Source organism: Perissodus microlepis, chromosome 20 (genome assembly GCF_051167445.1).
Source record: "Perissodus microlepis isolate ML-2025 ecotype Zambia chromosome 20, ASM5116744v1, whole genome shotgun sequence".
Taxonomy (NCBI): Eukaryota; Metazoa; Chordata; class Actinopteri; order Cichliformes; family Cichlidae; genus Perissodus; species Perissodus microlepis.
The window spans coordinates 26,502,717-26,514,920 of NC_140480.1; the positions used below are offsets into that span (position 1 = coordinate 26,502,717).

Here is a 12,204-nt window from a genome sequence, read left to right on the forward strand (position 1 = left end):
GGGGTCTCAGCATTCGCATTCTCTCCCTCCTTTCCTCGCTCATTTTCTCTTTTGCTCTTTCTCTCCCACCACCTTACCCACCCTTCCTCATTCTCCATCACTATTGCTTGATGCCTGCTTGCATGAAGGCTGCCGACTGGAGCCACAGGTGGACTGAGAAGCTCAGATTTAGAGCAGAACATATCAAACTAACAACTTGCTTATGAATGACAAAATCACAGAAACACTTAACAGATACTATTTTGACTCTCTTTATCTCTGTCTTTCTCTCCTTGGAAATTACTTTTTGTTTATGTTTTTTTTTTTTTTCAGCTTTTTGTGGTTATGCAGTTTGAGAGAACAGGAGGCTTTTTCTCAACCATCTTTTATTCTGCTGCATGACAAGTGGTGACAACTATGGGCCTTGCTTTTATACCTTTAGGCATGCTATGGGCCTGGTGTTTCTCAAGTAGCTGTCTGTCTGGCTGGCTGACTGTGTGCAATGTTTCTAGCCACTCGACAGACCGCGAGGGGATTTAACCCCTCTCTAACTTCTGTTTACTAAAACTGTGTGAAGCTGTGTTATGCCCACTGAATCATCAAGACAAACCAATAAATAAGCCAATAGTGTACTAAAAGATTCACCTAAATGGGGAAATGGTGCAAATATTGTATGCATAACTTAACCTCTGATTCTGAGACATTAAGATTACATGTGTTTACTCTTTTTTGGATTAGTTGTATGTTGTTCAAAACTAGGTTACCATGCTTTTAGAGCAGATTAGATTGTTAATGTTACCACCTGTTATTGCAAGTGTGTCCTCTGTACTGTGATATAGGTTTGAAGCCGTTACAGAAAACAAAAAAACCCACACATATAGTATAAAATAGTTTATTTCTAACACCAGGACAACAACACACAGCTTTAATGGATCCATACCTCCAGGCAGTATACCAGCTCAGCATGACAAGATCCACCACTGCATCTAATCATGCAGCATCACAGTCTGCTTCTCTTCAATATATACATGTTGTAGTATTGATCTTCTCAGAGCTAGTCTAAATCCAACCAGAGCTAGTCTAAACCCATTACAAAGTGGTGGTTGTTTACCATAAAGTTAGCCTTTATGGTAAAGCTAATTGTTGTAACAGGCACTACTTGACTGATAATGAATCAGTCATTTGCTATTGTTCATAAAATCTAGTGTAATAATGCATGGATTTTAGGCATAATGATACTGAGCAATAATTCAATCTGTCAGAATACCACATACTGGTAGATTAGCTGAGAAAAACTGTAATTATTATTAACAATATTGTGATAATACTGTTTATGTATCTGTATTTATTTTGTCACATTTAATCCCACTTCTAAATATTTTGTTTTTACTAGTAATGACTCTGTAATTATGCTATAACAGTTCCTTTTGTTCATTACAAAGTGAAAGCATTCTGACCAGCATTTCCTTTCACAGATGGGCTGTACTTCCTACTACTGGGCTGGTTTGATATTTTTATGTGTATGTGACTTAGTAAACTCAAATCATGGCTGTTGCATTCATGGACACTTTGTTTTTTTCTGTGTTCCAGGGTGAAAGAATTGAAAAGGGCCAGGGAACATGAGACCCCTCAGAAGAGCTCCCTTGCGATGTGACATCACTCTCCTGACTCCTCTTTTCTTTTTTGTTTGTACCCGAGACATTTTACAAGAGAAACTGAGAGAAAAAAAAAAAAGAAACACCACCAATGCAAGCACTGCAATTATTACTACTACTGCAGTGTTACTGGTTCAACTGCGATTACATATACAACAGCATTTTTTTCACATATCTATTCTTTCCACTGACTTGATTTTGGTTGGAGAGTGGCAACTTCTACAGGATTATAAACTAAAAGGGTAGGGGTGGGGGTGCAGAACATTAGCTTCTTGGCATTTTTTGCACTTTTTCATGGATTGCTTTGTCTTTTTTTGAATATGAAGAGGATTTGGACAGTGAAGGAAGCAAACGCGGGACAAGAGGTGTAAACTGTGGCTGCTGCAGAAGATCTCAGAGGACAGAGAGACCATGCCGAAATACTCTGAGCTCTAATTGTATTTCATAATTTTTTAAGTGACCAATCAATTCATTTGAAGAAGGGATTTTTTTTACCAAATATATTAATAACCCACACGCCCACTTCTATCCACTGCTGTAGATTAATATTCAGCTTAGCTCAACAATTCCTCCTGTCCCACTGTGCTCTACCCCACCAGTCTACCCACACAGGCGGAGCTACAAATGAATGTAGTTGGGGGTTTACCATACTGAAGCAGATGGGGGATCAAATATTTGTTTTAAGATTTCTTTAAAAAAAAAACTATGCTTTATCATATATATATTGTCACTTTATTACTTGAATTGTTCCACACTGTCCAATGTATTTCTTCCATCATGTCCAATGTATTGGTGATCTGTATCTTCAGGCTATATGTTGTTAAATCCTACCAAGAAAAAAAATGCATGACTTCTTGGCAAGAAAAGTCTTTGCTTGTGTGCTTTGGTCTAGTCTCTCAGCCTATCCTCTGGTTTTGGTTTTGTTTCCACTCTATTGGTCCACATATCTGTACTCTTCTCTATGAATTCCAACATTTCATTGATGAAGCTATCCCTGTATTGTCTGATTTCTTTGTATTTCATTTTGGTTTGCCTTGTTGGTTTGATTGCTTCTTCGAAACCTACAAAGTGGAAAAAAACCTGGCTTATTTTGTGTTGTAATGGTTATGGTCATGCAGGTTATTACTGTTTTTTTGAAGTGAACTTCAGAGCCTGTGAAGGTTTTTGAGGGGAAGATCACATACATTGCCTTGACGTCTTAGAGATTCTTTGAGGGGTCCCTAAGCTTGTCCCAAAATAGGGGTTTGACAAATCCATATTTTTGACAATTGAGCGATTTCTGTATATAAAGAAGGCTGAAAGTACGTAGGGATTAAAAAAAAACATGTACCCAAGGGGGATTGTATTTTAGAAATATATTATTTTATTCATTAAAATGGGTCAAAAACAGGTAAGAGACAAAAACAGAATATTTGTATAGTTTCGTTTGAATGCCTAAGAAGTATGGTTGTATTGTTTGTATATAGTGTAAATACCTGGGATAAAAATGAGCTATGTGCATGAAAAGTATGAACAGAGTCAAAAGGGAAAAAAACAACAAAAGCAGTAGTGGCTATGCTCTGTAAAATTAAAACTATTTCACTATTAGAGTATTTTATTTTATTTTGATTGTTCTTGAGAAGAACATTTTGCTAAAGCATGATATTATTGCAATATGAAAAAGTAAAAAATACTGTATTTAGTGTTAGGAGAAGTCTTCAAAATTATCTTAAAACAAGTATGGTTGTGTTTATTTTATTTTATTTTCATTTCTTTCTTTTGGGCTACCAAGAACCTTTTGCCAATGGTGCCAAGGTATGTGAATGCTATATAGCTTAAGAAGAAAATTAAGTTAATTTTTGCAGAACAGATAATCATCCAGTGAAATACACACTAGCACTGAAGATCATCACATCAAAACTGGCAGAGGATCGCAAAAACGTTAAGGTACACAGTTTGCAAAGAAAGTCATATTCGTGCTGAAAGCATTTAAGTCTGTCACGCGTGCACCATTACTACAGATAAATAGAGCATTTATCAATCACCGAATACACCGTAACAAAGTTGAGTTACCTTTTTTGTTGTCATTGCAAATGGAATGTGCTGATTTCTCATTGCTGAGGTATTATCTGATCTTTAAGATTGTAAATGGCAGCCTTGCCCGTGGTGGACATATAAAACAATTCACATTGTTACTCTGTCCCTGAAAAAGATGGGAGTAAACATGCAAACTTTAATTTACAATGTGCTGCATCGACCGACACTTGGAGAATTCAGAGTTGTTCCTTGTAGTCGAGTAGTGATGGGTGTTTCTCTGTGCGGTGTTTCGGTTAAAAGCACTGGATCAAGGCTGCCAGAGTCTAAATATATATGTTGTATTCCATGTCAGAAAAACGCGTTTAGTTAAAAACCACATGTAGCATTATGTCCATGACCACATTTCTTTGCCAAGCAGCTGAAAACAAGTTTGCAAAATGAACTGTGCCAGCAGTCCAAGGTGCTAAAACGATTCTAAACAGAAGGATGGCACTGAAAGTAGTCACTGTCCTCACTACAGAGTCCAAACAACTGCAGAAACTAAAGTGCAAACCAGTGCACTAGTGCCATTTGTAATTATGAAAGATAAGATGCATTTTGTGCATCGGGTTATTTATAAAATGATAGTATAGCAGAGAAAATGTAATTGGGATGGAGGAACAATTTGAGAGATAACAACAGTAAAGCTGCTGGTTCAGAGGTGCCTGTTGGCTGCTGTTTAATCCCTATTATATATTACCACCATGAAGTCTATCCTGTATCCAAGTATTGATACGTGATTATTCAGCCAAGTGCCACTGGAAAACTTGAGTTTTGTTTAGTGAACTGTTGTCATGTTTGTTAAATTATAATTAAGCCAAATGTGTATTTTTCCAATTTATTTACTTGAGTCACTGTTTTTTTAATTGTTTGTTTTTCGCTGTTGTTTTTCCAGTCAGCTGATATGTAAACGTAATTTCCAGAGTGTTTATGTAGGAAGTGCCTATATTCATATCCTAAAAACAGTAATCCGGTTTCAGAATACTTGCATTGTATCTGAGGTTGATGTGAGAGAACGCGGTCACCCACAGACAGTGCTCTATCTTCCACATAAATACACACGATCGCCACTGTTATACCATTCCACTCACCAAAGCCACAATTATATGCCTGCACACAACACTTATAATACAGCACTCAAGCTTGTCAACATGCTAGCTTTTTTCTTTCTTTGTTTTTGTCTTCTTTTCCATTTTTTTGTTGGAACAGCTTGTTAAAAACCACATTTAGAAATGCCACTACTGGAGTTTGTTGCCTTGCATTCATCCTCTAGTCTGTGGTTAGAATGCGTAGCCAATGCAATGTTGCGGCAAAAAGGAGAAGGATTTATTATGCTTGCATGGGTAAAATAGTTAACTGGGTGACAGAAGTGCACCTAAAGCATGCTTATTTTCCTAGAATCGGTAGTCAGATAGACTTGTTAAAGGACTTACTGTTCTGTAAAGCAATGAACATTGGTTTGAGGTGTCACAGAACTCAGAAAGACAGAGGGCACGTGACTGAAGGGCAAACCTACTAATTGAGCCAGTGATCAATACTCAGTAGCTACTGATGATTTCATGGCAAAGCATGAAGACGGGATTGTTTTTAGACAAGCTCTAACTTTTTTTTTGTTTTTGTTTTTTAAAAATCCTTTTTAATCAGTAGATTCCCAACTTCAAATAAGACAAAAGGACAAGGGTAGAGACATTGTGACAGTATATATAGCAACTAAGTGACACACGGTACACACAAACGCACGCACAAGACACTGCACAGCACACATGCAGACATGTCAGGTGTCAATTTCACTTGTACATTGAGTGGTGAAGGCAGCATTGTTATTATTTATTTATTTATTTTTACCCAGACTGAGGGACTGGTTCACCTCCCTTCTGTATTTTACTCAGGGTGCCAAAACGGGGAGGAGGAAACAGAGCAGGACATGTGATTCACAGCAAGAGAAGCTGAAATTCAAAACCCCTTCTAGCAGACAAACAGGTTCAACAGTGCAAGAGTGAAATCTTTAACACGGCTTGCTGTAGTGTATGAACAGTTTCCTCAAAATAACCTCAGTACACACAGTACTAGAGCCCTGAAATGATGGTTGTTTATGTATATGTCTTTAAGATAAATGATTTGACGCTTTTTCGTAGAAAGCTGTCATATTATTGTATAACTTTGGCCACTTCTTTAGGCCTTTATAATTCATTTAGGTGACAGTGTAGAGGGTATTTATGATTAAGAGTGTAGCTGTATGAAAAGCTTAAATCTTGTTTTTACTGCCATTTGTGAATGGGACGGCAGGTTAGCTGACAGTATTACTAATTTCGAGATGTTCTGTGAATTGACCTGAGAATCTGCCTTTCCTCCTCTTCTTTTTCCGAAGCACCCCAACCAGAGAAAGGTAGGCACATCAGGACAACAGAACACAAACAGATTTACAGTATATTCCACTTGTTGACACAGAGCAATAAAGAACTATTTTGTGGAGACCTTATAGACCTAGCAAAGTTTAAAATGATTGGACACATGTAGTCGACTTACTCTTATGCAAATGCCAGTATTGCAAGACAAGCATTCAGTAGTTTATGGACAGCAATTATATGGCACCCTTTACCGAACTGCACGTTTTCATCAATTCCAAACTGAGAAGAAAAAAAAAGGCCCTGCTTTGATAGAAAGTCATGGGTCCTCGACACTTTGCATGTGAACTAGTGTTAGATCTATTTTCCTCTCCTCTATAGCTGTCTTTCTCTCTGTCTTTCCCTGTTATGTGACCCAATTTTTCTCCGCTCCCAACCCCTATCTTTAAAAGTTTCATGTCCTCTTGGTTCTCCTAATGTGTTTTTCTTTCCTCCTTTTTCTCCCCTTCTCTTGTTTGTAAGTTTTATTTTTGTAATTGTGCATGTACAAGCGTCACTGACTCGATGGATATGTTTAAAAAAAAAAAAAAAAAAAAAGAGATTTCAGCTGCTGAAGCCATGCAAAACGTTTTGAATTGCCCTTAAAATATGGAAGATGTTTTCTGAATGCTTTATATTCTTTCTGCTGTAAAATAATAAAAAAAGGAAAAAATGAAGAAAACTCGAGAACCAACTTTGCAAAGTCTTTTTGTTTCCTTTTTCTTAATTTACGGAAGGCATAGTGGGTTCACCTTTTACCAAGAAAAGACAAATACATGATTTATTTACAATACCATTTTTTAATTTCTGTTCAACGAACAGTGCTGTATAATCTTTGACTTTCACGTCTAAAAGAAATTTAGCCATACATTGGACAACCAATGACTTTATATGTGCATTTCACAGTTCTAACTAAACCCTAATAAATCATCTTAGAGCCCCTTAGCAATATGTTTCAATCACAGATGGGGCATTTTGTGTATGTCTGTGTGTGCGTGTGAGGGTGTGCGACTGCACATGCGCTTTATGCATGTGAGGTATTTCTTATTTATTTTGGCTGCATGTGCCAGTGTGAGTGTAAGATGTTTGATTTTTTTTCTTTCAGTGCAAGCCCTGCCTCGTGCCTGTTTTCAGTCACTGTTTTAGACACAGTACTTCCAGAAACACTCTGAATTCCCTCCTCTCTTCCTGAACTGTTTCCGGATGCCCAGCGCATGGCTGAAAGGATTTAGGAGACTTTGTTTCTCCAACAGGACCTGAAAGACAAGATAAAGCGATTTACTGAATTATTCACAGGGTGTTGCTCACATTACTTTGATGTTTTAGGAATAACATTAATTGAAAACCTACCTCTCTTTTGAGACCCCTAGGAAGCAGACCTGTTGTTCTGACACCTGAGAGAAAAGGAAACATGGTAAACATATGCTGATAGCTTAGCTGTGTTTCTGTGAATGTCAGTAGAGTTCATTTAAAACAGATGTACTGTACTTTTTCTACTCTTATGATGATGGTTGCTAACGTTAGACACGGCCATGGTTTGTATGTGCAAGTAATTCCTGTGAACCTAAAGTTTAGGCCCTGTGTGCTCAATGTCAGACTATTTTTTCTGCTCTTAGATCTGCATGATGTGAAAAAAGGGGATCTCATAAAAGTACATAGATATGTTCATTTGGTCATCTCAGGCACTCGCCTCTGTTTGAAAGGGGCAGCGAATCAGAAGAAAGTGGGCCTAAATGGAGGAAGAGGAGTTAAAGTTGGGGGTTTTTCAGGCAGTAGATAAATGAAGGGGCTGTACCAAGTGTAAGATTTTTAAACTGTAACTAATGCAAAGCTACTCTAGCAGAACACAGCATATGAAGTATATTAAGCTCAAAATGTGCAAATGAGCTTTAAAAGTAAGTAGTGCTTGATTAAGCATATTACTATGTAACTGTGTATGAATCCACATCTAAAGCACACTCTTTTCTGCAAAATTATGTCATGTAAAGTCACATTTGGTTAATGCACGTTTCTTACCATCTCTGTTGATCTCACCAGATATTAGAGTGGAATATCTAAGGCCTGTACCATCCTGTTCAGAGAGAGGCAGATCATCCAGACTGCTGATTCCTCGGTCCTCCGCTGATACTGAGGAGAACCAAACAAGCCCACACAGTTGGTAGGAACACCATTGAGAGGTACGGATTCGTGCTGTGAACATTTTGTAATCTAATTCTCACTGGTAATCACAATAAAGCATTCGAAATAATTGAACAAAAACTCAATCTCCTCTCTGATGGCAGAACTTTGGCATGTGAACTTTGGCAGAGCAATCATTGTTCAACACTGCAGCTCTAAAGTAATTACTTCAAGGCCCCAGGACATGACTAGCTTGCCATTAATCGTTGCAAATTATGTTTTATTACTAAAAATGCTAATCAAGGGACTGACACAGGGAATTACTTTGTATAACAGCTATAATAAAGATATTACTTTCCACTCACCAGGTCCTGGATACGGCATCTCAGCAGATTCTGTAATGGGGTGGGCCAGCAGTGGGCTTGAGGCCACAAGCACAAAGGCCCAGGAGAGAAGATGGTTACACTTCATCAGTGCTGATGGAAGTGGCTCTGATTTGCACAGAGGGTGAAAAGGAGAAATCTACGTGCTCTGCTGATCCTAACGGTGTTATATAGTTGAAGCTGTAGCCTAACCCCTTCCCACCCACTTCCTGCATGATGCACAACAGACACAGATAGACCTTTTCTTGCTGCTACAGACGACAACATCATCCAGAGTCACACTCTTGTGATAAATCAACAGGTGACTTATAGTCTCAATAAAAAAAAGATGTGAGTTGGCCCATTCTTCAAGGGCATAGTCATATTTTACCTGCTCTTAAGGTTGATTGAATGTTTTTTTACTGACTTTGTAAAAGGTATCGAGGCAGGTGTTTAAGATGTCACGTCAGTGTAATCCCACGAGGGAGCAGATGGAGAAACAGGGCAGACAAATGACTAATATTTTTATACTACTAGTTCATTAAACTCTTGGACCATTTGAATCCTCTGGCTGTATCTCTGCAAACAAAGCCCAGCAAACCCCTAATAAATCTGTAATTATTTAGAGAGGTGGAGTGGACAAGTTAAAATGTTGAGGGCCATGTTGTCTATAAGCCGTCTGACATTTTAAGACAACAAGAAAATGCTTCCATGGACCACTGAATCAGACTGATTGATGCATTTTATTTAGAAGCCTGGCGGTTTTAAGCTTTTATATCTGTGCTTTCACGTCTTAGTCATGCAGTAAAACGAAACTTTACGAGTACACCAAGCATCACTGCTCAGCCTAACAGAGGCTATTGCTTATGAGATGGGTGATGGGGGGGCGGGGGGGCAGTTATTTACAAAGTCATATTTTGCACCTCTCTGTGTAATTTGTATATTTATTAGATGTATGACGTCAGCGTTCAGTCCCTGATAATGAGAGCCAATGAAGCAACAGTGACATTTTATTTTATGCTTTCCATGCCAGACACTCCGTTAGGTGTTGCTATATATCATGAAATGCAATTAAAATTTATATTCTGAATTAGTCGAGGCCAGTGTGCCAATTCCAAGTTATTTCAGCATCTATAATAGACTATGGCTCCCCCAAACTTGATGTTTTTCCTACTCTATGCAGTCCTTTTGACAATTTAATCAAGAATTTCCTCCAGGCATCTGTGTTTTTGGGAAAACATTTTTAATTGCATTTTATAATAGCATTTTTAATGCAGTGTCGCCTGATCGCCATATTCACTAAATCTTTGAATGATATTATGTACTGTAGATGGTGAGATATTCAAAATCTTTCCAACTTTACATTGAGGAACATTACTCTGAAAGTTTTCCACAATTTTTAGATGCAGTTTTTGTTTTTCGCAGATTGGTGAACTTCTGCCTATCTTTACTTCCCAGATACTTTTTATGTCTAATCATGTTACTGACCTGTTTCCAGTTCAGAATGTTTGTCCAGTTGCTTCTTTTTAATACCACTGACCTTTTCAGCCTTTTTTTTTTGAGCTATAAAATTTTCATAAATCAGTAAAATGTGTCTGTTTACACATTTTTATGTTCTGGTGTGAATAAAATATGAATTTATAAGATGTGCAAAAAAATGATGTTTGGTTTATTCACATTTTACACAGCATCACAACATTTTGAAATTGAGATTGTACTAAAGTTTATTTGAAGCATGTATAAGATTTTATCTGGCTGAATTAGACAACTGAAATTTCTCAGTAAATCACATGATAGGGTTGGGCTGGTTTTTCTGTGGGTTCACCCGAAACCTTGGCTGATTGTGACCCACACCCGTTTTCACACCTTGGCTCTCGTGATTAGGTAGAGGATCAATAGGGGGTCCACAACCCTCCCATGGGGCTTAAAATCTGGGACTCGCCACCTTAGAACTGAAGAAGCTTCTCGGATGAGAGGTGAAACTTCTTCAAGAAAGCTTAACCTACTAAGACTCAAACTCTTTCATGGCATGTGTTTTTAATTTCTCTTTGCTATTTGAGCTGATTGGGCAAAATTTAGTGTTGTGCTCTAGACAACCCAAAATGTGATGTCTACACACCAGGTCCTAGGAGGTTAAAGAAGTCCAGACACTTTTCTTTCCAAGCTCCTTAGACTATGATGACCTGGATGACTGAGAACCTTTACAGACACAACTGAAAGTTCCATCTCTCCATCTCAGCTCCATAATAAAATACTGAGCAGGAAAACACAAAGAAGGAATTTCATATTTGGACATTGCTAGGTGTGGTATAACAAAGCCATTCATAGTCTTGGCGATGCATACAGAGAAAGAGGCTCATAGACACAAGTGACGCCTTTTATTTCATGGTATGGGAATAGCCTCGGGTGACTACTTTTCATGCACCACACAAAGTCTAGAAAGATGCTTTTCGCTGGCTTAACACCTGCTAAAAATGTGGTCACCACCAGGTGGAAACGCCATGTGCTAGTTGAACTGAATGAGACCCCCTCCGGCCACATCTCTTTCTCTCCATCTGTTTATTTCTTTGATACTCTCAAGTTTAATTCTTCTTCTTCTTGATCTGATTCCCATGCTTGTTTGTTTTTTATTTTTTGGTTAATATGCCCTTATTTACCAACCTTTATCCCTGAAAACATCTGACTGTGTAAACCTCCTGAAAACCATGCATCTTAAAACTACGTCTCACATCAACAAGTTATGACAATCCAAACATTGCCATCCTTTTCATCTACGAGACCAGAGATTTCTTTCTAACTTGACAATATTTCAGCGGCACAAACGCAGCCAGCAGAGGGCATCGTTACGTTTAGAAACGTTACGTTTAATATACACATTACAAGTAAATTGGGTTTAAATGTATTTCTAAGGGGGGGATCGTATTCTTCTAGTCAGAGCTGTCTCTCTCCAATATTATCAGTCTTAAAACTGTCAGTCTGGCTTATTATCTGTACACTGCAGGAAATGTTAGTTCTGCCTATTATTTCCGCACAAATCTAGTTTTTTTTCTTGAAGCAGATGTTGAGTGAAATTAATTATCAGCTTTGAATTCGACAGATAGATTCCTTCCTCAGCTCCCTCTCTCAAATGTCTTTTCGTTCTTTCCCATCTCCATGCTTTGCAATTAAACCAATAAACACAGCCTACTATATTCAAACTACAGCAATAAAAAGAATACATAGTAAAGTATAGCCTATGCCGCTCTGGAAAATGTGAGCAATTGGAACGTTTGAGATGCCTTCAAGGACTGTTGAAAAATACATATTCACTCGCTGGAACAACTATGTATGCTTAGGCCTGGACAGCATTACTGGAGCTTTAATAGTATACAAGATGGGTGTCACCAACTTTAGTGTCCTGCTACCACGTGTCCAATCTGAATTCATAATCACCTTTGGCCTGAATTTAGCTCTTCTTTTCTTACAGTATTATTTTTTCTACACCGACCTTTCATCCTGCCTCTGCCTCTACCACCGAAGAAACCGGACTTTTCGTGGAATGAAAGAGCTGGTAAAACATTTGGCAATACATTTGAATTTTTATTAAGATACCGTGGCTCGTGATAGACGAGAGCCCGAGTTTCGGTTTGCACGTAAAGGCAGCATCTTTTA

The 12,204-nt window shown here is 38.1% G+C and overlaps 2 protein-coding genes across 10 annotated transcripts in view; one reads left to right on the forward strand and one right to left on the reverse strand.

Moving 5' to 3' along the window:
• The window catches only part of camta1a (calmodulin binding transcription activator 1a), a 280,413-nt gene extending 273,650 nt beyond the window's left edge, over positions 1 to 6,763 (forward strand). For all 9 annotated transcript variants that reach the window (XM_084917184.1, XM_084917178.1, XM_084917180.1 and 6 more), the window contains one exon: positions 1,570 to 6,763. In XM_084917184.1, coding sequence (XP_084773310.1) covers positions 1,570 to 1,602 — 33 coding nt within the window. In that variant the 3' untranslated portion in view covers positions 1,603 to 6,763. The remainder of the gene's footprint in view (positions 1 to 1,569) is intronic.
• A 110-nt stretch (positions 6,764 to 6,873) lies between these two features.
• Positions 6,874 to 8,679, reverse strand: LOC146364678 (urotensin-2-like). Its single transcript, XM_084917188.1, has 4 exons — positions 8,557 to 8,679; positions 8,090 to 8,200; positions 7,424 to 7,467; positions 6,874 to 7,329 (listed from the first exon to the last, which is right to left on the reverse strand). Exons 1-4 carry the CDS (start codon positions 8,660 to 8,662, stop codon positions 7,216 to 7,218), a joined length of 375 nt encoding a protein of 124 aa, XP_084773314.1. The 5' UTR covers positions 8,663 to 8,679; the 3' UTR covers positions 6,874 to 7,215.
• Between the last annotated feature and the right edge of the window lie 3,525 nt (positions 8,680 to 12,204).